This window comes from Pantherophis guttatus, chromosome 10 (assembly GCF_059756535.1).
Source record: "Pantherophis guttatus breed Tessera chromosome 10, ASM5975653v1, whole genome shotgun sequence".
NCBI classification, from domain to species: Eukaryota; Metazoa; Chordata; class Lepidosauria; order Squamata; family Colubridae; genus Pantherophis; species Pantherophis guttatus.
Genome location: NC_142072.1, coordinates 13,585,494 through 13,607,991, shown reverse-complemented (window position 1 = coordinate 13,607,991; position 22,498 = coordinate 13,585,494). Strand labels below are relative to the sequence as shown.

Below are 22,498 nucleotides of genomic sequence, written 5' to 3'. Positions count from 1 at the left end.
AAAGATCCACAGAGGAAAAGCGATGTCTGCATTTTGCTTAGGTCTTGTTTTTTTCTCTTCATCTAAAGTTGGCTTTGTGTGTGTGTGTGTGTGTGATGGTGATGAAAAAAAATTCCAAAAATCTAACAAGGCAGAAACACCTGGAGAGAAACAAGGGGAAGGAGCTTGTCATGGTTTTAAAACCTGAATTTTGCAACACCATCAACTTTTGCTCTCTTGTTCCTACAGGGCTTGAAATTGCTGTTCCGTGTGCATTTGCTTCACCTACTTATGAATAAGTTGATAAGTTTATTTTAGAGATATGTAAAATATCTCGTATCTCTATGAAGACTGCTGCAGATTCAAAACTGGACAGTATAATATTTTTCAGGGCTATTTCCTATGCATAGACTTAAGAGGCACACTTCAGATGACCCAGTACTTGAAATTGCTTCCAAAGCCATTACTTGGCGTCTTTTGTGTTAAAATATTTTTTGATTGTTTTATATCACATAGTCCATTTCTATGTTGAACAGTGTGTTTTCTAGGTGTCCAAGGTACTAACATATAAACATCATCATCATCATCATCATCGTTATAATCATATATATATAAACATATATGCGATAATATCAATCGTTATTGAAAAGTACACTATCTTCCATTATAGTATCGATTATATAACCATCAAAATATTTACTCATCAGTTTTTCTTTCTCATGTAGTCTATATTTCACATAAATCCACTCCTCTAACCTCAGTATATGTCACTTAACCATTTAGAGAATAGTTCCCATGTTATAAGATATTCCAAGTCTTTTTTTCCTTTGATTTTTAGGGTTAACCTATCCATTTTTGCACATTCCAGAATTTTTTTGATTATAATGTCATCTGTAGGGGTTTCTAGATTTTTCCAGTATTGTTCATATACATATACGTGGAGTCTTTTGACTTACAGGTATGGTGCTGTGCTGTGTCATTTTTCTCTCTCCAGTCATATGAAACGTTATTTCTATACAACATTCTGTGAAAGAGATGCACAAATGATTGTAGATGTTCCAAAATTATTGGATAGCAATGTTGAAGGGCAGTTTATCTTATCTTGGGTCCCTTAGCTTTGCTGTGGTCCAAGTTCATTAAACATAATCCGGTTTAACAACTAAGGAGCTGACCTTAGTTTATTTAATATGAGGAAGCTTTCTTATTGAATTCTTCTGGTGTTTAGGGAACTGATCTTTACATACAGTGGTTTGTTCACCTAATACTCATAACTTGATCATTTACTCTTCACCAGGTGAATTATGAACCGAGCAGATGTGTCCACATGATATGCTAAGCTTCTGTGGTGTGCAAAATAATTCATGATGGAACCTTCCAGTACCAAAATGGGTCATTCGGTGTTTTTGGAAATGGCCCATTTTCAAAGCAGAGATGCTCTGAGTTTTTTCAGCACTACCGGTTCCTAGAGGGATCACTTGAAGTATCTTGAAGACACTTGAAATGTCTTGTTCTGAGATTGGAATGGCTTGTTTTGCTTTCAGAACATTGCAATATGAATCATTTTTCTTAATTCTGGTTGAACTTGGTCTGTTGGTTAGTGGATTATTTTGCAGATTATTTGGTATGAATTTAGCCTTTGAGGTTGGTTTATTCTGCAATTTAGAAAACAAAGTAATCCAGTGAATATGATAAGTATGTTGTAATTAATACAACCACTGAGTGTAAAAGCTGCCTCTACTACTAGCCATGTATAGGAAGTCCTTGATGTGCTTGGGACCAGAATTTCCATTGCTAAATTGTTAAGTGAGTCACACCCAATTTTACAACTTTTTTTTTTTTTGCCATAGTTGTTAATTGAATCCCTGCAATTGTTAATTAAATCATTTGATCATTAAATGAATCTGGCTTACTCCATCGACTTTGCTTGTCAGAAGCCAGCTGGGAAAATTGCAAATAGCTTTGAATAGTTGCTAAACAAATAGTTGTAAGCAGTGGTGGGATTCAAGTAATTTAACAACCGGTTCTCTGCCCTAATGATTTCTTCCAACAACCAGTTTGCCAAACTGCTCAGAAAGTTAACAACCGGTTCTCCCGAAGTGGTGCGAACTGGCTGAATCCCACCACTGGTTGCAAGTCAAAGGCTACCTATAAATCTGAACATTGAGATAGAAAACAGTTCTTCCTACAAGCATGTTTTTTCCTCCAAATTAGTTACTGAGTTTGTTGTTTTTTCATTCTGTCTCCAACTCTTCTGCAGAACCCATGAGGGTTCTTTTGATGATGGGTAACACATGTTGCTTCTATATATGGAAGAGTCTCTCTTAGGCATGTTGTAAGGGTGTCTTTGTCATTGAGTTATTTGTTGAGAGGAAGGGTGGTTCACGCCTTTCCATCAAGCTCTGAATTTCCATAGGACCATCCTTTGAAGAAAGATCTCATGATAAGGATAGGTGCAATACCAATATTGTGGTCTGGCGGTGGCCAGTGGATCTGGCAGCAGAGTCAGATAGTGAGGAGGTTGGGGAGGAACTTGGGCCAGTCCTGGAGTCTGGGGAAGGCTCAGACAAGGGCTCTGAGTCAGAGGTAGAGAGGGGGCCAAGGCCATCTGGTAGTTATTTGCTGCCTCCGGAGCCTCCGGAGTCTGACATCAGCAAAGCAGAAGAACAGCGGGAATCTGTTCCCAGTATGCGCATGCGCAGAGCTGCCAGAAGACAAGAACAATTAAGAAAACAGGGTCGACTTGGGAGAAAGGCTTGGAGATGATTAGCCCCTCCCATAAGACATAAAAGAGGAGCGAACGGGCCTTTTGCAGGAAGCAATTAGTTCATCTGGTCGGTAAAAGCTTTGGGAAAGTTCTGTTTGACTCTGTGCTAAGTTTGGCCTTGCCCTGCATTTGACAATTAGTTCTCTGGCAGCATTCCAAGGGAAATAAGGTGGATGTTTATAAACATTCCCCTGAAAGACTGTTTGTGAAGCCTTTCGGACTATGAATGACAATAATTCACAGCCATATGAATAAAAGAGGTTTGTCAGGACTAAGATTGTGCTTTATGCTTTCTAATGAAGCATAAACAATGGTCAAAACAACCAATGCCAAAGAAGGATGATGCACCTCCCCCCTTTTTAAAAAACTTTGGGACATTTATATTTCACTGGTACTCCTCCCTTCCTCCCTCCTTACATACAACGTGCCAAGGAAGGGATATATTGCTTTTGCTGGAAACCTAAATGGCTTGTTTGCTTGTAAAGAGCTTTAAAATTAATTTGAGAGCTGGATGAACATAAACCTCCGAGTCATAGGATGTTCACCTCTGTTTTAGAACAGGATGCTTTTTAAAAGCAGTGGGAGATTTCTTCCTTCTTAAGGAGCTTCCTTCCTGCAGGATATTCTGCTCTGGTGTCAGAGTTCCACCTCTGTTCTTCAGCAGTGGTCTTGCCTTATAAGATTAATGACTGTTCTTCTGTCATTGTCTGGCTCTCTGGTTTCTGCTGTTTTATTTATAATGATTGGGGATTTATTATGATACGGGGAAATCATTTATTTTTTAAAAAAAATAAGATTAAAACATTCAAAGAGAAGAACATCACACATAAATAAAGATTGGCACGGGGTTTGTTCTAATAGGTTCCGACACAATGCAATTGGGATACATAACAATTCTGGGACTTTCCTTGTCTTCTCAAGGTATTGGTACAATAGCATGACTCACGTAAAGCTCTGTGTTCTACCAGGTCTATTGGATAATAGGGAGTTATCAGGTCAGTGTTGGAGAGTCTATAGTGGGAATAACAAATGAATTGTTCTAACTGTCCTTAGGTTCTAGAAGAAATTTCCTGACACTTAGAACAATTCATCAGTGGAATGACTTGCCTCCAGAAGTTGCCAGTGCTCCAAAATGGGAGGTGTTTAAGAAGAGATTGGAGAGCCATTTGTCTGAAACACTATAGGGGTTCCTGCCTGAGCAGGGGGTTGGACTAGAGGACCTCCAAGGTCCCTTCCAACTTTGTTATGCTATTCCAGGGGTCAGCAACCTGTGGCTCTGGAGCCACATGTGACTCTTTCACCCCTCTGCTGCAGCTCCCTGTCACTCAAAATATGCGTCACAACCGCCAATGTGCGACACCCGCCGGCACGCAATTTATTGAGTTTTTCAATCCCCGGTAGGCCAACCATAGATAAATCCAAGAAAAGAAAAGTTTCTGAAGAAAATAAAATGTTTAATTCAACTACATAAGCTAGTTTTGTGGCCGCTCAAGAAACAGTCAGGCACGGACAGGGTTTTGTGGCTTCCGGTGTTTTCTTTTTTGTGGGAAAACGGGTCCAAATGGCTCTTTGAGTGTTTAAGGTTGCAGACCCCTGTTCTGTTCTGTTCTAACTATATCGAGATAACTATGACCATAGTTATGTGCTGCACCTTCTCTTCTTAAACTCCAGTGAATCAGAGAAGTGTCTCCTGTTAAGAAGTGCAAGGACAAGAGAGTTTCACATGATCAGGCTTTCTGGTACAAGGATTCAGTTACATCTGTTTTCACAAAGAATCATAGCTGTGGTTCGGGACCATGCTTTAGGGCAAGCAGTTCTTACACATGATTGATTGATCAGGACGTTATACAGGTAATCCTTGTAATCTTACAACCACAATTCAGCCCAAAATTTCCATTGCTAAGTGAGACAGTTGTTAGGTGAGTTTTATTACCTTTCTTGCCACATTTGTTATGTGAATCACTGCCGTTGTTAGTAACACTGTTGTAAAATGAATCTGGTTTTCCCACTGATTTTGTTCATCAGAAGGTTGCAAAAGGTGAACCATCATAAATTATGAGCCAGCTTCCAAGTGTCTGAATTTTGATCATGTAACCATGAGGATAACGCACCGTTCATAAGTGTGAAAAAAACGGTCATGTCACTTTTTTTCAGTGCCATTGTAACTATAGACGGTCACTAAATGAATTGTTGTAAGTTGAGGACTACCTGTAAACAGATACTGACCATTCTCTCATATTTATTATATCTTCCTTCCGCTGATTTAAATCTAATTTTCTGCTGCACCAGAGGTTGTAACATCTTTTCATTCTTGGCATTCTTCTCCACCAGAAGTTGACAAAGTATTGTCCTTTCCCAGTGTCCTGATGGTTACTGATTTTGCTTTTTTTCCATTCTCTCTCCATCTCTTTTTGCAGAGCCCATGAGGGCCCCCAAAGGCCTTGCCTTTGCAGAGATCCAATCCAGGCAGCTGATCCTTCAGTGGGAGCCTTTGGGTTACAACCTGACACGCTGTCACACATATACTGTCACGCTCTGCTATCGCTATGCTGTAGGCGCTGGCCATAACCAGACCTTTCGTGAATGTGTGAAGATGGAGCATGGTACCAATCATTACACCATCAAGAACCTTCTGCCTTATAAAAATGTCCATGTCAAGCTCATCCTGTCTAATCCTGAAGGCCGGAAAGAAGGAAAAGAGATGATATTTCAGACCGATGAAGATGGTGAGTTTTGTATCTCCAGTCAGCATCTGACATTTATACCTTTCTAGGTGTCTGAACATCTGTGAAGAACATCTGCTGAGCATCCTCATCAAATTATTTGGGCAGTTGGTGGAGTAAAATGAAGTTCATTCCCCCCTCTCTCTCCTTCCCTCCCTCCTTCCCTCTCTCTTTCTCTCTCATCTATCTATCTATCTATCTATCTATCTATCTATCTATCTATCTATCTATCTATCTATCTATCTATCATCTATCATCTATATCTATCTGTCTGTCTGTCTATCTATCATCTATCTATCTATCTATCTATCTATCTATCTATCTATCTATCTATCTATCATCTATTTGTCCCTCCCTCCCTCCCTCCCTCTCTCTTTCTCTCATCTATCTATCTCTCATCTCATCCATCTATCTATCTATCTATCTATCTATCTATCTATCTATCTATCTATCTATCTGTCTATCATCTATCTGTCCCTCCCTCCCTCCCTCTCTCTTTCTCTCATCTATCTATCTATCTATCTATCTATCTATCTATCTATCTATCTATCTATCTATCTATCTATCTCTCATCTCATCTGTCTGTCTGTCTATCTATCTATCTATCTATCTATCTATCTATCTATCTATCTATCTATCTATCTATCTATCATCATCATCATATCTATCTATCTATCTATCTATCTATCTATCTATCTATCTATCTATCTATCTATCTATCTATCTGTGTGTGTATATGCATGTATATATAAATTTTACTTACATGAGCAAAATATTTGTCCATTTCTTCAGTGAGGAGAGAGGAAGAACTGGAATGTGTGATTTTATGTGATATCTGTGAATGTAGGCATCTGACTGCTACATTTGGAGCAAACAAAGATCCAGTTAACCTGGCATTAAACAGAAAGATTTGGGAGGTCTGAGGTTCCATTACAGTACATTCAACTATAATAGTAATGCTGAATTAGAGAGGTGGTAAAAACAGGTGCAACAAGATTTCTGGGAGAAAACTATACCTGCTAAATTAGACTTGAATGAATGTGTGAGACTTTTGTCTAGCTTGTTTCTGTTTGGAAGATATCCAAAGTTGTGAGTTTCTTCATTAGCAAGAGGAAAGAACATGAATAATGGAGAAAATAGAAACGAGGGGTTTTTTTTCCTTCCCTCATGTCTGTCCTTTGCTTAACCACCTTATACCTCTTTGACAATTTTTTTTTTTTTAATGGAGAGATGCTGGTTTCATTCTGTTTTTACTTATAATAAACATCGTTGATGAAGCAAAATATAAATATTTGAGATGGAGGACCGGGAAGGAAGGAAATTAAACAAGAGTTCAGAACAATACAGTAGACCTCTGGGAGGCTATTTTTAAATGTTGAGTAGTCATATGGTCCTTTTCAACAACCAGAGGACTTTGCCCGGATATCTTACAAGCATTGAGGCTTTAAAACATCCGTTCTTCTGAATTTCATGCTTTTACATTGAATGAGCCTGTTCATTCCAGGCAACCTTGTAGATGAGGAGTGGCAGAAACAAGAGATCATACCGCGGATACAGGATAGCATTTCATTGCTGTTACCATGGTTACCGCTAGGCCTTATTTAGACATGCACGAAACTGGCTGATTATTGTTCTTTTCCCCTCTCGGTTCTGTTTCTTTGATTGATCTCATGGTGAGCACCCAAAGACAAGAGGCAGTTTGAAATGTAAGCATCAATTGTGAGGCAGTGTGGAAGGAGGAACAAGATAGGAACGGTGGAGACAGACGGGAGGAAATGGCAGCTGCTTAATTCTCCTTTGGTTACTTGAGTTGAAGGATCTGAACTTGACAAACCGTTGCCCTCAGATAGGAATGGATGTGAAAAGGGGATTATGATAAAGTGTAGCTAACCAGCACAGGAACAGAACAAGGAGGAAAAAGACATGTCAAACCATTTCACGCTGCAAGATGGGGGAAGTCAACAATTTTGAATGCTTCCTTTATGATGAAGGAAAAAAAAATTCCCTCAGCGTTCCTCAGTTTTCCTTCCTTCTGCATGTAGAAACTTAGTGCTGTAAGGAATAAATTGGATAATGAATATATAGCACAGAATATTAAGAAATTCTATTTTCCCTGAACCAAGAATTCTTCTGAATAGACCCCTCCCAGAAATGAAAAGTCAGAAGAACGGACAATTTATTTATTTGTTTATTAAATTTATACATTGCTCATCTCACTTTCGAGTGATTCTGGGTAGATTTCAACACCACAAAACCAGGATATAAAAAATATTAAAACCGTTTAAGACTTATAAAGAACAAAATCCTTCCTTGCCTTTTCTATTTTGGGAGAGTCCAGATATTTCTCCTCAGAGAATACTGTTTATTTTTCATCCTTTGGCAACCCAGACTGAAAATTTAATAACAATAGCAATTATTCTAATTATGTTATCATCAGCTACTGACTTATTCACGGGCTTCGTACCAATTAATTAAGCTCAACGCATCTCTCCATGGTAAATGCTAATGACGACCAAAAGCCTTAATGTCAGTCTCTCTCTGAGGTCTCTTCTGTAGTCAGGTTATTTATTACTTCTGGCCTGAATAAGCATCGTTTCCTGTTGCAAAGGAAATTTTTATTAACAGATGGGACATGGCCCTTGATGGGCATTCCTCTGTTGGTATTTTCAAAGCAGCTACATTGATGATCCCATATATGCCGATAGTCCTCAATTTACAACCACAATTGAGCCCAAAATTTCCATTGCTAAGCTAGGCGATTGTTAAGTGAGTTTTGCCCCATTTTATGATCTTTTCTGCCGCCGTTGTTAAGCAAACCACTAGTGAATTATAACAAAGTGAATTATATCACTTTGTTAAGTGAATCTGGTGTCCCCCATTGACTTTGCTTGTTGGAAGTGGGCTGGGATGGTTACAAATGGTTATCACATGACTCCAGGACACCGCAGCTGTCATAGGTACATGCCAGTTGCCAAGCATCCAAATTTTGATCATGTGACCATGGGGATTCAGGTAAGTGTGAAAGCTGGTCATAAGTCCTTTTTTCCCCAGTGCTATCATAACTTTAAATGGCTGCTAAATGGATGTTGTACTTCAGCGTTGTTTGGTTTTTTTTCTGTTGAAGGTCATCAACGAATCTTATCCAGCAAATCATTCTTTAGAGAGCAAAAGACATGGACTTAATGAATGCTACTCCTGGAAAAGCTTCAATGTTGATTACTCATGAAATAAGGCTCTAACATTTGTTTGGTGTCTCAGTATTTTGATGCCACCAAGTAGTTGAGGTTCTGACTAGAATCATTCTTTCAATGAATAGGCTAGTTGATTTCTGGTCATTTTTTACATTGCACACCTTCAGAAATAATTTCCATCCAGAGAATCACTCTGTGCAACTAAAGGAAAAAAAATTGTGCCAGAATTAGCATTTAAATTGAAAGCATTTAATCTAAAATATGTATTTTTATGCATTGCATTGTGAGTTTACTTTCTTCCCTCCCTCAACTGACCTTGTCTTGGTTGCTTTGAAAGCTGAATTGGAAAGTGGAAGGATTAAATCTCAGAGGTTCTAACTCTGTATCGCTGTATTATGCCCCCCTTCACCCATATTATATATGGAGATGCCGTAACATGATGTTGGAGAACCATGTTTTCCACTATTGACCCTGTTTAGTCTAAACCTCTGTTTCTCTTCTGCTTAGCACAGTGAGACGTATCTGTTGCTACTATTGAATATTTCAGCATCATTATTTGGAAGAAGGTCCTGTTTGACTGGTGAAAGGATGTTACTGCAACATTGTTCATAGACTTTAGGGCGGTGGTTGAGCACAGACCTTCTGTGTTTCTCCCATCATTTGCAATTAACTCCACTTTAGAAGTTCAGAGTAAATGCCAACATTAATCACACGAGAATTGTTTAGGTTTTCATTCAGAGCCTTATCATAAGACTTTACAATTCCAGGTTACATTGTAATTAATCTCCACATTTCTGTTTCGGCTTTAAGTATTAGCAATTAACCTGGAAGAGCTTCTTACTGCTAAAGACTCAATTGGAGAGAGGATATTAGTGGGCTTAATTTTAATAATGCCCACATTTCTCTGGAACTACTTTGTGTATCATTTGTAACGCTCAGCCCCCACCATCCTGCCAGAACTGATGAAACTTCTTGGATGAGAAGCAAAAAGTCTTCTTTCTTTTTCCTCAAGGGAAAATAGCTTTTTGAAAAAGCACCTTTGAGACAACTATGACCTGGATGACTGAGAATCTTTACAGACATGTGTGGAGCTGGTTGTTTGTGCCTGACACCAGCCTTCTGTTCATATAATGAATCAATGGGGACTCTTAAACAGCATCCTTCATTGTCCTTGAAGACCACAATCTAGTTTAAAAGTCTTGAGTTTGGCCATGCAGCACTTAGTTTCCTCTCTTCTGGAATACCTGGCTGCCATCCCTTAATTATTTTTCCAGCTACCTAACTTTAGGAAGCAGCTACCTAACTTTACTTAATATTAGGGCTGGCCTTGAAAATATTCTTTTTTGAGATCCAGAGCTTGAATTTAGCCAGCTTTTGCTGTGTCCAGCTCTGCATTCCTAGCCTATTTTTTCCCTCAACTATTAATTTTCCCTGCTGTTTTTAACCATGCCATAATTGTTCCAGCTGTTTCTATCTTGTTCCCTTTTACAGTAGCTCCAGCTGTGCTTGTGCTCTACTGTAAGGCCTCCAGCTGTTTTTCTCATTAACAAGGCTTTCTTCTTAGCCTTTGAGTTGAATATGATGTCTAATCTACTGTGCTGTCTATGTTTCTCCAGGGATCAATACATCTTTGTCTGAACAGGGTGATTCTGTAAATTGTACATGTCTGTTTCAATTATCTGCCTATCCAATTTATTTAATGTAGCAATCTCAACCTGTCCAAGACTGGCTTATGAAACTTCATTTCTCATATGTTGTTACTGTCCAAGGGAACTCATTAGAAATTTATGCTTTTGAGAAACTGTTGAGTCCTCTTTCATGTATAAATAAAAAGTAATTGGTTAGAAAAGTTGCTTTGATCTGAAGGGCAGAAGCAAACAGAAAGACAGAGTGCCCTCTTTTTTTGATGATCTATTACATTAAAAAAAAAAAATCCTCCTGCAAGTGCTAAATTTTCTTTCTCTCTCTCTTCCTGAATTCTTTCTCTTTCTGTCAATCACAAAGGCTAAAATATACAGATACACTTAGGTGTACGTAAGGCTGTTTTGCACATTATAAGCCCTTCCCTCCCCATTCCCTCCTCCCTCTTTCCCCTTCCCTATCTTCTCTTTGTGTGCCTTTGAGACATTCTTGACTCCTGAACAAGTTCATGCAGTTTTCCGAGCAAGATTTTCAGAAGTGGTTTCCCATTTCTGTCTTCCTATGTTTGAGAAACAGTAATTTGTCCAAAGTCTAACTGGCTTTTTGCCTAAGGCAAGACTAGAGCTCACAGTTTCCAGCTGTCTAGCCTGGTGCTTTTAACCACTATACCAAACTAGCTTTTGTAAGTCTCTCTAGTGTCACCAGAATTTATTTCTTTGATTTATACTCTGGCTTTTCTAAATGTAGTCAAGGTGGCTTAGACAAGTTGAACCACTAAAATGGAATGTAAAAAAAAAGTGTTTTTTTTTTAAAAAAAACCTCAGAATAAAATTAACCCTTCCATTCAATATTGAAGAATGTTCTCCTGACTTTCCCAGCCTCTGGATTGAACCACAGAAATGGGAGCGGCATTCTCTGAGCGATAATACTAGCAACAGGATATTGCTATAGACAAAGAAGGCAAGGCCTTGTGGGGTGCCAGTTAAATCTGGTCTCTTCATCCCAGTACATACAAGCTCCTCTGAGTCCCTTTCCCCCATTTGGCTGCCCCTTTCATCATCAAACTGGCTGCTAACTGCAGGAAACTTTGTCAATTTTTTTTGGCACTAGCTGGGCAGCTCAAAAGCCGAGTTGCTCAGAGGCCATCGCTTTCCTAGTTTATTCACTTCCCACTGAGATCAATGATATGGAGAAAAAGGAATCTTGGCTATCATTTGAGCCTTCAAAGGTTGTTCCAAAACATTAAATAACGGAAGCATTTCCTATTAAGAAATGGAATGGCTCATTAGTAGACCCTCCCCTGTTGCCCTGTTCGGTCTTAGCCTCCCAAAAATAAACCAGAGGCTTTCCAGAGGGAAATGAGGCTCATTCAGTTTGGACTTACAAATAGCCGCGTTGAGGATTGCTTTGATGCTCTTACATTTTCCTCAAAGAGCAAAACTTGCTGAATTTTTTTTTTTTTTACTGTTGAGGGTGGGATGTTGCTTATTATTTTTACCACATGCTCACGCATCATAGATTGGCCCAAGGACTGCATTGGGAAACTTAACTTTGACGTCCTACTATAGAACATAAAATTCAGAGCAATTGGCAAGAGCAGGTGCCCTAGCCTGCTGCAGAGAACAAGACAGAAGGAAATAAAAGGGGAATGTGAGACAGAGTAAAGAGAAAGACATTGCTAAAAGACAGAATTTATTTACTTACTTATTTGATGGCTTTCATGCTTGAGGTAGGCCTAGAACTCACAGCCTCCTGGTGATTGGCGCAAAGTCATCTAGCTGACTTTTGTCCCTGAGATGGGACTAGAACTCACAGCTTCCTGGTGAGTGGCCCAAAGTCACCCAATTGGTTTTCATGGCTAAGACAGGACTAGAACTCCATCTTCCCTAGATTAGAAGCTGGGAGCTGGTCTAGATTAACCACTAGATCGAATTGCTGGTCTATCCACTTGTTGCCATGACCTCAGCTACTTCTTGATTAACGCTCATGGCATAATCATGGAATAAATGTGCAATGGCTCCTTTCCTGAATGTTGGATTGCTATATGAATGTAACAAAATGCATCACACAATGCTCTTCTCCATCTTCTGTGGAACAAGGGCTGTTTTTTTTAGTAGCACTGAGAATGTAATTACCATTGGGGAGTTTCTTAGAGATTTGAATTGCTTTGTAGGGATTATATTGCCGAGAGCTTAATTTGGGAATACTATATGATCTTGTTAAGGTTTAATATAACTATCATTTAAAAGCCAGAGAAATGTAATAGTTGAAGTGCATTGTGGTCTCCTGGCTGAGTAATGCAAACCAGACAGAGTAGTGTAAAAAAAAAAAAAATTGGTTCCTTTGTATCATCCTGCTTTTGATATCTCAGGTGCATCACAAAGGCTTGTAATAAAACAGAGCATTTGCATAGCGTTGAGAATAGATGAAGACCGTACATCTGTTTCCTTGCCCAAATACATATATCTGCCCCAAAGGGTTCCATAATTTAATAAGTGCTTTGTGCAGGACAACCTGCTTCTGATTAAATTAGTTTGTAAATCAAGCGGAAATGCTGTATTTGCATGGATTTTACAGCAGATCAGATTGTCCTCCCTTAATTTTTCTCACCAAATAATAGAATCCTATTTGAACCTTGCAGAGATTAGTTAGAGGTATTTAGAATGGAATGCAAATAACTTGTCTCGAAGAAGGGATCCAACAGAGGACTAAGATAAATGTGTGCTCTCAATTTTTCACCCATACCTTTCTCCCACTTTTCCAACATCTCAACAGCTTCAAAAAGCCATTTTGAAGTTGTATCTTCCAGACGTTCCCCCTAAGAAAATGGAAATATATGCTTATATAGCATCTTAATTCTCACAACTAAGCTCACTGCTCATGTCCCCATGCTTCACGGTATTGGCCGCTGATTCGTTCCATCTTCTGTATCTATTATTCATTTATTCTGCATCCAGGTTTCTTCCACTGATTTAAAGGCCAGTGGGATGCTCTTTTGATTAGTGAGCTTCTAGAAAAACCCAATTATCCTGCAAGTGGTTATCAACAGTTCAAAATATTTCCCAGCGGTTGCCTGGTGTGAAATAGCAGGCTGTATGCGCTTGTAATTTCTCGGGTCTCATGTTCAGGCATTTTAAAAGCATGGGGGACAATAGTCGAGAGATGCATCTTGTCCTTGTTGAAGAGAGTTGTGTACTAAAGATCCCAGGGAGAAATTGACAGTGGAGACAATCTACCATAAAAAGAAACAAACCTTCATGCCTTCTCAATACGGCTTTCAGGGTTCCAATGGATGCCCTAATTAAATCATGAGCCTTGAGCCAAGCTTCAAAAAAAATCCAGTTATTTATTAGGAGCTTCATGTTGGCACGTTCCCAAGTGAAGCCAGCTCTAACCATATGTAATTTATGCCCCAATCATGACCCTGTTTCCCCCCTCCCCCCAGGGTGTGTCATCAATCACGTTTGCCAATGGAGTGGGTTGTAGAGATCACTCCCCTCCAACTGTTGTGGGTAACCCTGGGATACAGCCTTGAGAGAAATAAGTCTAGAATGTGCATCTGTCTTTGGCTGCCGTGCCGTTTCATCAGTTTCCCATCCACAGAATAATCTGCAGTATATGTGCCCCTGTCAGACCTCATGTGATGCCTCTAAGATTATATTGTTAAAATTCAGTGACAACATTTGGAAATTTAGAATGCAATTTGGGGGTTGGTTTCTTCATTGGTCTTTTTAAAAAGCAAAACGGTCTTCAGTTAGGCTTACGGGTTTTTTTTTCAGACCACAAAAAACCAAGAGAGAATGTTTTAGCTTTTTCTGATTGAATGACCTCATGAGGCCGGGGCCATACCTACTGTAACTGTTGGATGACCTAAACAATCTCTTATTTTTTATTCTTTCCAACCCAACAAAATGTGGGGGAACAAAATATGCAAAGGGCTTTGGCCCTTGGTCTGTCTGTCTGCCTCTCCATCCATCCATGCTTGCACATACACTGGTTAGTCCTTGGGGAGAAAGGGCAGACATCCGTGCTTAGAGAGAGACTCAACACATGACATCATCACAGCACAGAGAAGACAATACAAAATGCCTCTTGTGGCTGTTGCTAGCAAAGGGGATGCAAAGAATCCCAGAAGCCTTCCTCTGCTTGCATTCTTCCCCCCCCTCTCTTTTCCCTCCCTATCCTCTATCAGAAGGATAAATCTGAAAGCTGAACAGAATGGGATCAAATTTGGTGCTGGAAGAGTTTGAAAATGGGTCAGGTTCAGTAAGGGGCCCAGGGAAAACGATCCAGACTCCCCCCCCCAATCATCCAGCACATTCCTATGGGAAAAGCAGTCAGAAAACAGCTGACTCCTCCATTCCAAAGACCTCTCCTTCATTCCTCCCAATTACATGACCCAATAGCCACCCTATTATGAAAGGATTAGGAAAACTGCCAGCAGACATGCTGTGCATGTTTTCCCTATCTTTTTCCAAGTTCAGAATCTGGTTACAGGTTGCCCACTCCTGTCCAAAGGCAGAAGAATCCTTTCCCCTTTCCCCTCCTCCCTCCCTCCCTCCCTCCCTCCCTCCACTTTCCCTTTCCCCTTTTTTATGTTGTGTCTTGCAAATTCCGGGAACCACTATAATTCTAGAAATATGTTCATTACTTGTAGGGTAATGTAACAGAATCTTTAAAGCCGAGGAAGCAATTTTCCCGCAGAACCTATACTTAATGGTACCAAAGTGGAGATACTCTGAGTCTCTTTTGCATATTTCTCCCACCCTGGGTGAAAGATTCTTCTGTAATGACCCTCTTTCCTCTCTTAAGTAACTTTCTACCTCCTCTCTGTTCCCTGTTAGACATTTCATCTTTCCCTTCCCTCCTTCCTTCAGAATAAGTGCAAAAAACATAATTGACCAAGATGTATCTTGTAGGGGTTTGTAGACCTTTCCATCTGATTTGAATTAAAAGGTAAACAAAAAAAAAGAGAGAGAGAGAGAGAGAGAGATATCCATTTGTTGTAATAGTTTACTTTTGAGGAAAGTGTATTTCAGATGGGAGAACCTTGAACCTTACTGGGGCTGGAGCAGGGGAAAAATTCGTGCTGGAGTCATGAGTTGCTTCCCCTAGATCAGTGACGGTGAACTTTTTTGGCTAAAAAAAGTTTTTTAGCCAGAAAAGTTGGCTAAAGTTTTAAAAAGCCAAAAGTTTTTTTGGCTTTTGAGTGTTAAAAAGGGAGCGTGCGTGCGTCTGGGCCGCAACCCGGAAGAGGAGCTGCCCAGGGTTCATGTGCGTGCCCGAAAATGAACTTCTGGTTTCAGCTACTGAACTTCCGGTTTCAGCTAGCTACTTTTCCGGGTTTCTGGTGCACATGTGCACGTGACGATCAACTGGTCAGTGCCCATGCTCACTCAGGAAAACGGAAGACCAGCTAGAAGATCTTCTAGTTTCCAACACTGCTGCATGCAAAAAGGCCAGCTGATCGTCATGCACGTATGCGCACCAGAAACCTGGAAGAGGAACAGGCTATGCCACGCGTGCCAGGCAACATGGCTCCACGTGCCACTTCGGGCACGCGTGCCATATGTTCGCCATCATGGCCCTAGATTAAGACAGAAAACTTAACTTTGAGCAATGTCCTTAAGGTAAGAAAAGGCTGGTCCTCAGCCAATTAATCTGTGCAAATGCCATTCTCGTGGCTCGTGCTAAACTTTAAACCTTTAAAGCCTGACAAAACAAAAACAAAGAACCCTTTCTTTACTTTAGAAATTATAGTTTATACCTGGCGAACCTTCTGCTTGCTTGTGGTGGGCAAATTACAGGCCTCCACGTGGCCCAGGGGGAGCTTAATGCCTTGCTGATGATTACAGTATAAAGAGAAGAATAGCTTTAATGAGAATGCCATTCTCCTTACGACCCTGCCACCTTCCCCGCACCAACTCCAAACTATAGATCCAGAAAGGTGATGCTAAGAGCAGTGAATTATGTCGTTGGATTTCCACATTCTGCTGCTTGTTTGTTTATTTGGTTTTTTTTTTAGTTCAGTCACTTTGTTCCTTCGGTGTGTGAAGGGTAATAGGGTTGCTTTCCCCTTCTAAGGTAAACGTAAATACCAAGTTCTGCCTAAAATTAGAGGGTGCAGTAAAGCTTGCCTGGCAGATGATATTTTTCATGCAGAGCTTCCTCTGCAAAATGATTGCCTGCTCCGTTTGTCTTTAATGACATCCTTGAAATTGGGGGTTGAGAGGGAGAGACTCTCTGTTAAATCAATAAATGCATATCTTCAGTTAAGTCTGTTGTCTGAGACGTTGTCTGTTATGATTATTATTGTGGGTTGTCAATAACGAGGGAGGGAGGGTGGGGCAAGGTGCTTTGATAATCCAGCCAAATTGCCTAAGATTGCATATTTACACTGGGACCCCATCCGGAGAATCAGAATAGCTAGTTGTAAACATTCCCAGGTAAATGGTAAGTGGCTGCCCTACCTGATGGAGTCTGCCTTGTTTGTGCAGTCATAAAGCCAGGTGCTGGTACATAACATCTAAGAGAAATTCGAAAGAGGAGATAACAGCTTGGTTAATGTCCCTTGAAATCACTGCCTGGCTTAAAGTCCCCGGTACAGCGAGAAGCAACGATGTTCATGGTTTTAGTGTTTTCCCAGACATCCCCCTCGGTGCTCAGTTCTACATCCATCTGACTTTTTATTCTTCGCAATACAATGGAGGTTAGCAAGAAATTATACAAAGAAAGGCCGACAACTTTGCCTGTCCATTGACAGGATAATTCTTCTAAAATTGAACATCTTTGAACCAGATTTGATGATGTTGAAGAACCTGGTAAAAAATTGAGATGCAGAATTGTATAGATCTGAGGAGCTGAGGGGGTGGGTGGGAAGAGAAGGAGGGAAGGAAGCAGGGAAGGGGGGAAAGAGGGAGGGAGAGAAGAGCGAGGGAAGGAGGAAGGGAGGGAAGGAAGGAAGGAATTTGGAAGGATCAATAGACAAGAGAGGCAATTGGGCAGAAATGCTGAATGCTGCCAATTGCTCCATTCAAAGCCCACAACAGTTTGGATGCAGCCTGCTCTGGGCTTCTCAGTGCACACAGACACAGCACAAGGGATGAACAGAAATACAGAGATGCAATATAACAGCTGGCTGTACGTAAGAAAATAGAGATGATGACCCCAATGGCCATGTCCAGTAAAGGAGTTTGGAAAAATTCCCAAAGCTACATTTGGCATGCTTTCGCAATCCGTATTTTATTTAAAAGCTCTTTTAATTAAACATAAATAAACAGACAAATAAATAAGGAAGTTAGCATGCTGGAAAGAGAATGGAATGGAATGGAATGGAATGGAATGGAATGGAATAGAATAGAATAGAATAGAATAGAATAGAATAGAATAGAATAGAATAGAATAGAATAGAATAGAATAGAATAGAATAGAATATTCTTTATTGGCTAAGTGTGATTGGAAAATTTGTCTCCAGTGCATAAGCTTGTTTCTAGCATTGTATTTCATATAAATAATAATGCACAATCTCTGACTTCCATAATATTAACCAATTTAAGTCTTTTTGCCCCATATCTTCTGAGAATAGTAAATAAAGGGGAGGGGGGCAAAAAATATAGTTTGAGCATAATCTGGAAGGGTTGAAACAGCTCTGTAGCACACATTTTCCTAGCTCCTTCTTGTAGGACTCAAAACCTTTTTAAAATGATGAATAGAGTTGAAGCATAAAATGTAGATACTTCAGGTTTCCCTAATATACATGCTTCATTTTATTAAAAGCTCAAGGTCTACCAACTCGGGGAGAAATATTTTGCTGTTGCTCATATCCTGGTGGTTTATCAATTATTTAAGCATGCCTTTTGACCATAACATTACATCATGCTATTCATCATCATCACACATCATCCAATGGGAATAGCAGGACGAGAGATTGAGTGACAGAAATATATCTTGTTACTTTTCACTACTGGAAAGATCTGTTATCTTCCCTCTCAATCTTCCATCGCTTCTCTTTTTGCTTTTAGTTAGTAGGTGGGTTGCCTTGGTATATGCAAAATGGAATTAAGCAGTTCATATAAAATATACATGAGCAAGAATTGCCTGCAGATCCACCAGGCATATATTTGTCTGAGTGCTAATTTAGGTAGGATAGAGGGGTTTCTATCTGGCGTAATCAGCCCAGAGTGCTCAGGATTATGCAAACACATTCAGGTAATGGAATGGTGTGATTTTTTTCCCCCTTTGGCTGTTAACATTTCTGTTCTCAACATGTTCCTTCTAATTTGATGTGAAAATTCCACTCTTCACTTCAGGATGAGTATCCCAAAGTTGATGTGTTAAGAGTTCTTAGAGTGTTAAGAGAGATCAGAAAAGCCTTGACATTTCTGAGCATTGATGTTCACAAGATTTTCTTGGGCAGATTCTTTTCTTAACAACAGCTTGAGCAGGAGAACAAACTTGGAGGGAAAAAAACAACTTTTGGGTCAGAAAGAGAGCTGACTTTCTTTTCTTAGGGCCTTGTTAGAAAGAATGGATGAAGAAAGAAAACCGTGATAAGAAAAATACACCTTCTGGTTTCCTAAATATAGCCGATGTTCTCTTTTCTCATATTCTTGTGAGCATAATTATAGATTTATTTTGGGCAATGTTTTAGAAATTTATTGAGATGGAAACATCTTGAGGGGCGTGGGAACCTAGTGCAGGGGTCCCCAACTCTCGGTCTGTGGCCTGTTAGGAACTGGTCCATGCAAGTGGTGGGTGAAAAGCTTCACAAGATCTAGGTTGCATGTGAAACCCCTTTCCCACCCACCCAGGTCCCTGGAAAAATTATCTTCAACGAAATCGATCCCTGATGCCAGAAAGATTGGGGACTGCTGATCTAGTGGGTGAAGAAACTGGGCTCCCACTCGGAAAGTTGAGAGTTCTATTTTAGTGTTGTGGCCCGCCAGCGGCCTGCGCGGATCGTGGCTGATCCCGACGATGAGGAGGCTGGTGTGGGGTTGCGCCAGGGATTATCACCCAACCATTGCCCATCTTTGATGCAGATTGTTATTATAGATTGCTTTTAACAGCTAAATTTTAGAGTACAGTAATTTCTCCAAAGTCTGCCTTTTATGTAGAACAAAAACAACCCTCCCAAAAAAGTCTTTGTTCTTCCAGTGTCTCTGGAGAGCCGTTCAGATTACTGCTGGGGTTTTTTGGATTATGTCTGGGGGAAATGAGATTTTGTTGTGGCCCGCCAGCGGCCTGCGCGGATCGTGGCTGATCCTGATGACGAGGAGGCTGGTGTGGTGTCGCGCCAGCAGCCTGCGCAGCCGGGGCTCGCGTCGGACAGCGAGGAGGCTGAAGAGGATGTGGTGCCAGAGGCAGAGACTCAGCCAGGGCCTTCAGAACCTCCAGGGGCTCCTTCAGGTGGAGAGAGCGAAGTGGAGGAGCCTCTTCTCAGTGCTCAAGCACGCAGGGCTACCAAAAGGCAGGAGTGGCTACTCAGGAGGAGGAGGTCTCCTCGAGAGTAAGGATTGAGGATAATTGGCCACTCCCTTAGCCTATTTAAGTCACACACCGTTAGTAAGTTTCTTGCTGGAAACAACTTGTAATTATCATCAGAGCATTTTTTGGAAAAGTCTTATCGTATTTTGTTTTCTGGGCTGGTTGCCAATCTTTGCCGGACTTTGGTTTATTCTTGCTACTTAATAAATTTGATAAGGACCATTGGTGTGTGTCAATATCCTCGGAAATCCAGAGCTGGGGCAGAACACCTATGTAGTGGCAGATGCTTCTCTCCAGAGGTGGGTTTCAGCGGGTTTTGACCAGTTCTGGAGAACCAGTAGTGGAAATTTTGAGTCGTTTGGAGAACTGGTAGTAAAAATTCTGACTGGCCCCGCCCCCATCTATTCTCTGCCTCCCAAGTCCCAGCTGATCAGGAGGAAATGGGGATTTTGCAGTAACTTTCCCCTGGATTGGGGAGGGAAGGGAGATTTTACAGTATCCTTCCCCTGGAGTGGGGTGGGAATGGAGATTTTACAGTATCCTTCCCCTGCCATGCCCACCAAGCCACGCCCACCAAGCCATGCCATGCCATGCCATGCCCACCAAGCCACATCCACAAAACTGGTAGTAAAAAATTTTGAGACACATCACTGCTTCTCTTTCAGGACACAAAGAAAAAAAATACTTGTTGTAAACTCCATGTGGCATAAGGAAGGGCATCTGGTCAGTAAATGCTCAGCTCCATCCAGTCGCCCTGACTCTACTGTGAATTAAGAGTTTATAAGTTGTAAAAAGGGAGCTTTTTACTGAGATGGAAACATAAAAGTTTTCTTTTCTTGTGATCTATCCTCTTACAATTTCCAAGCCTCTTCTTCTCTGTCTGAAGAAATTCTATAGCAATAGCAATAGCACTTAGACTTATATACTGCTTCACCGTGCTTTTATAGCGCTCTCTAAGCGGTTTACAGAGTTAGCATCTTGCCCCCAACAATCTGGGTCCTCATTTTACCGACCTTGGAAGGATGGAAGGCTGAGTCAACCTTGAGCCGGTCAGGATCGAACTGCTGGCAGGCGGCAGAGTTAGCCTGGAATACTGCATTCTAACCACTGAGAGGGAGGGAGGGAGGGATGGAAGGAAGGAAAATAGCAATAGCACTTAGACTTATATACTGCGTCACAGTGCTTTACAGCCCTCTCTAAGTGGTTTACAGAGTCAGGATATTTCCCTCAACAATCTGGGTCCTTAGTTTACCAACCACAGAAGGATGGAAGGCTGAGTCAGCCTTGAGCCTGGTGAGATTCGATCTGCCAAATTGCAGTCAGCCGGCAGTCAGCAGAAGTAGCCTGTAGTACTGCATTCTAACCACTGCGCCACCATGGCTCATAGGAGCTATTCTGTCATGGTAACCACCCATAGGATATATCTGGAGTTGTATGAAGTCAGGGAGGCTCCGAATTCCCAGAAGATGATCTGTGCTCAGTTACCTTTTAGAAAGGAAGTCCAAGAATGTCATAGTCCACCCATGAAAATTTCACCAATATATTCACCATTGTGGGAATGAAACCTGAAATATTGATAGAAAAGAATTTTTGTAGCTCAGGGTTGAACTGCGGAGTCCTTGGTGCTCTGTGAGCCTGGTGGTTTTCTTGCAGGCATTTCATTACCAAACTATGTAATTTCATCAGTGCTGAACATGATGATGTTACCTAGTTTAGTAATAAAATGTCTGCAAGAAAACAATCAAGCTCAGAGAGCACCAAGGATTCCACCTGAAATATTGTTAGGGACCCGGAGTCATTGTTAAGATGGACAACTATACAAATGGATTGATTGATTAAATAAATAAGTTATTTTGAATGAAACTGAATTAGAATAGTAGGGGACACTCTCCTCATGCAAATGTACTGTTTGGCACAGCCCTAAGGTAAATAAGTAGTAAAAAAGCTCAAAGATCTTCAAGTAGTTCTTTTCATTGTTTTTTTTTATGGCTTTATTTCCCATAAATGTTTTCAGTTTAAACATGCTCACTTTGAAGTACTGTAAGTTCTATTGATTTCGATTGAATTAATTTTCAAGTAAGACCACTATAAGGTTACAGCCTTCTTTTAATTTCCAGTTTATGAACCACTTATATTTTGAGTACAAGCATGGGGGTTATGTTGCTTTTTCCCCTAGAGAAATGTAAGTTATTTTCCTCTCTTCTTCTTTTTTCAGCCAAAGAGATGCCATTGAATTTCTGACGGTTAATGTTGATTTTATATGCTTAGTATATAGCTTTGCTCGCCTGGCTGAGTTCCAATTTTGTTTTTCACACTCTGATGTATGATTACTCTTATTATTTTTATATGAACATCATCTTCAGGAGACATTCCAAACTTGCATTAAATAAACAAATGATCCATGCATAGTTTTAAAATGATCTTTTGTTCAGGGGATCTCAAAAGTCCAGTAAGAGAAACGGGGTATGTGAACAAGCCCCCTATTTGGAAGATGCAAACTGTCCTATTACACTGTCAGCAATGTCTCGGCTCCACTTGATTTAATGATATGAAAAGAAAATCACCATAGAGGTTCTGCTTGAAATGGCAGAATCCACCTGATATTCCATTGCAATAATCATAATGTCCTGAGCATGTTACCATAATAGCTGAACTCCAAAGTAATATACAAACAGATTGTAGAATAGAATAACAGAGTTGGAAGGGACCTTGGA

At 40.4% G+C, this 22,498-nt stretch overlaps 1 protein-coding gene across 8 annotated transcripts in view; it reads left to right on the top strand.

Moving 5' to 3' along the window:
• PTPRU (protein tyrosine phosphatase receptor type U) overlaps window positions 1–22,498 on the top strand; it is a 408,282-nt gene that overhangs the window by 231,344 nt on the left and 154,440 nt on the right. For all 8 annotated transcript variants that reach the window (XM_034413695.3, XM_034413698.3, XM_034413697.3 and 5 more), the window contains exon 8: window positions 5,161–5,469. In XM_034413695.3, the coding sequence (XP_034269586.2) occupies window positions 5,161–5,469 (309 nt within the window). The remainder of the gene's footprint in view (window positions 1–5,160; window positions 5,470–22,498) is intronic.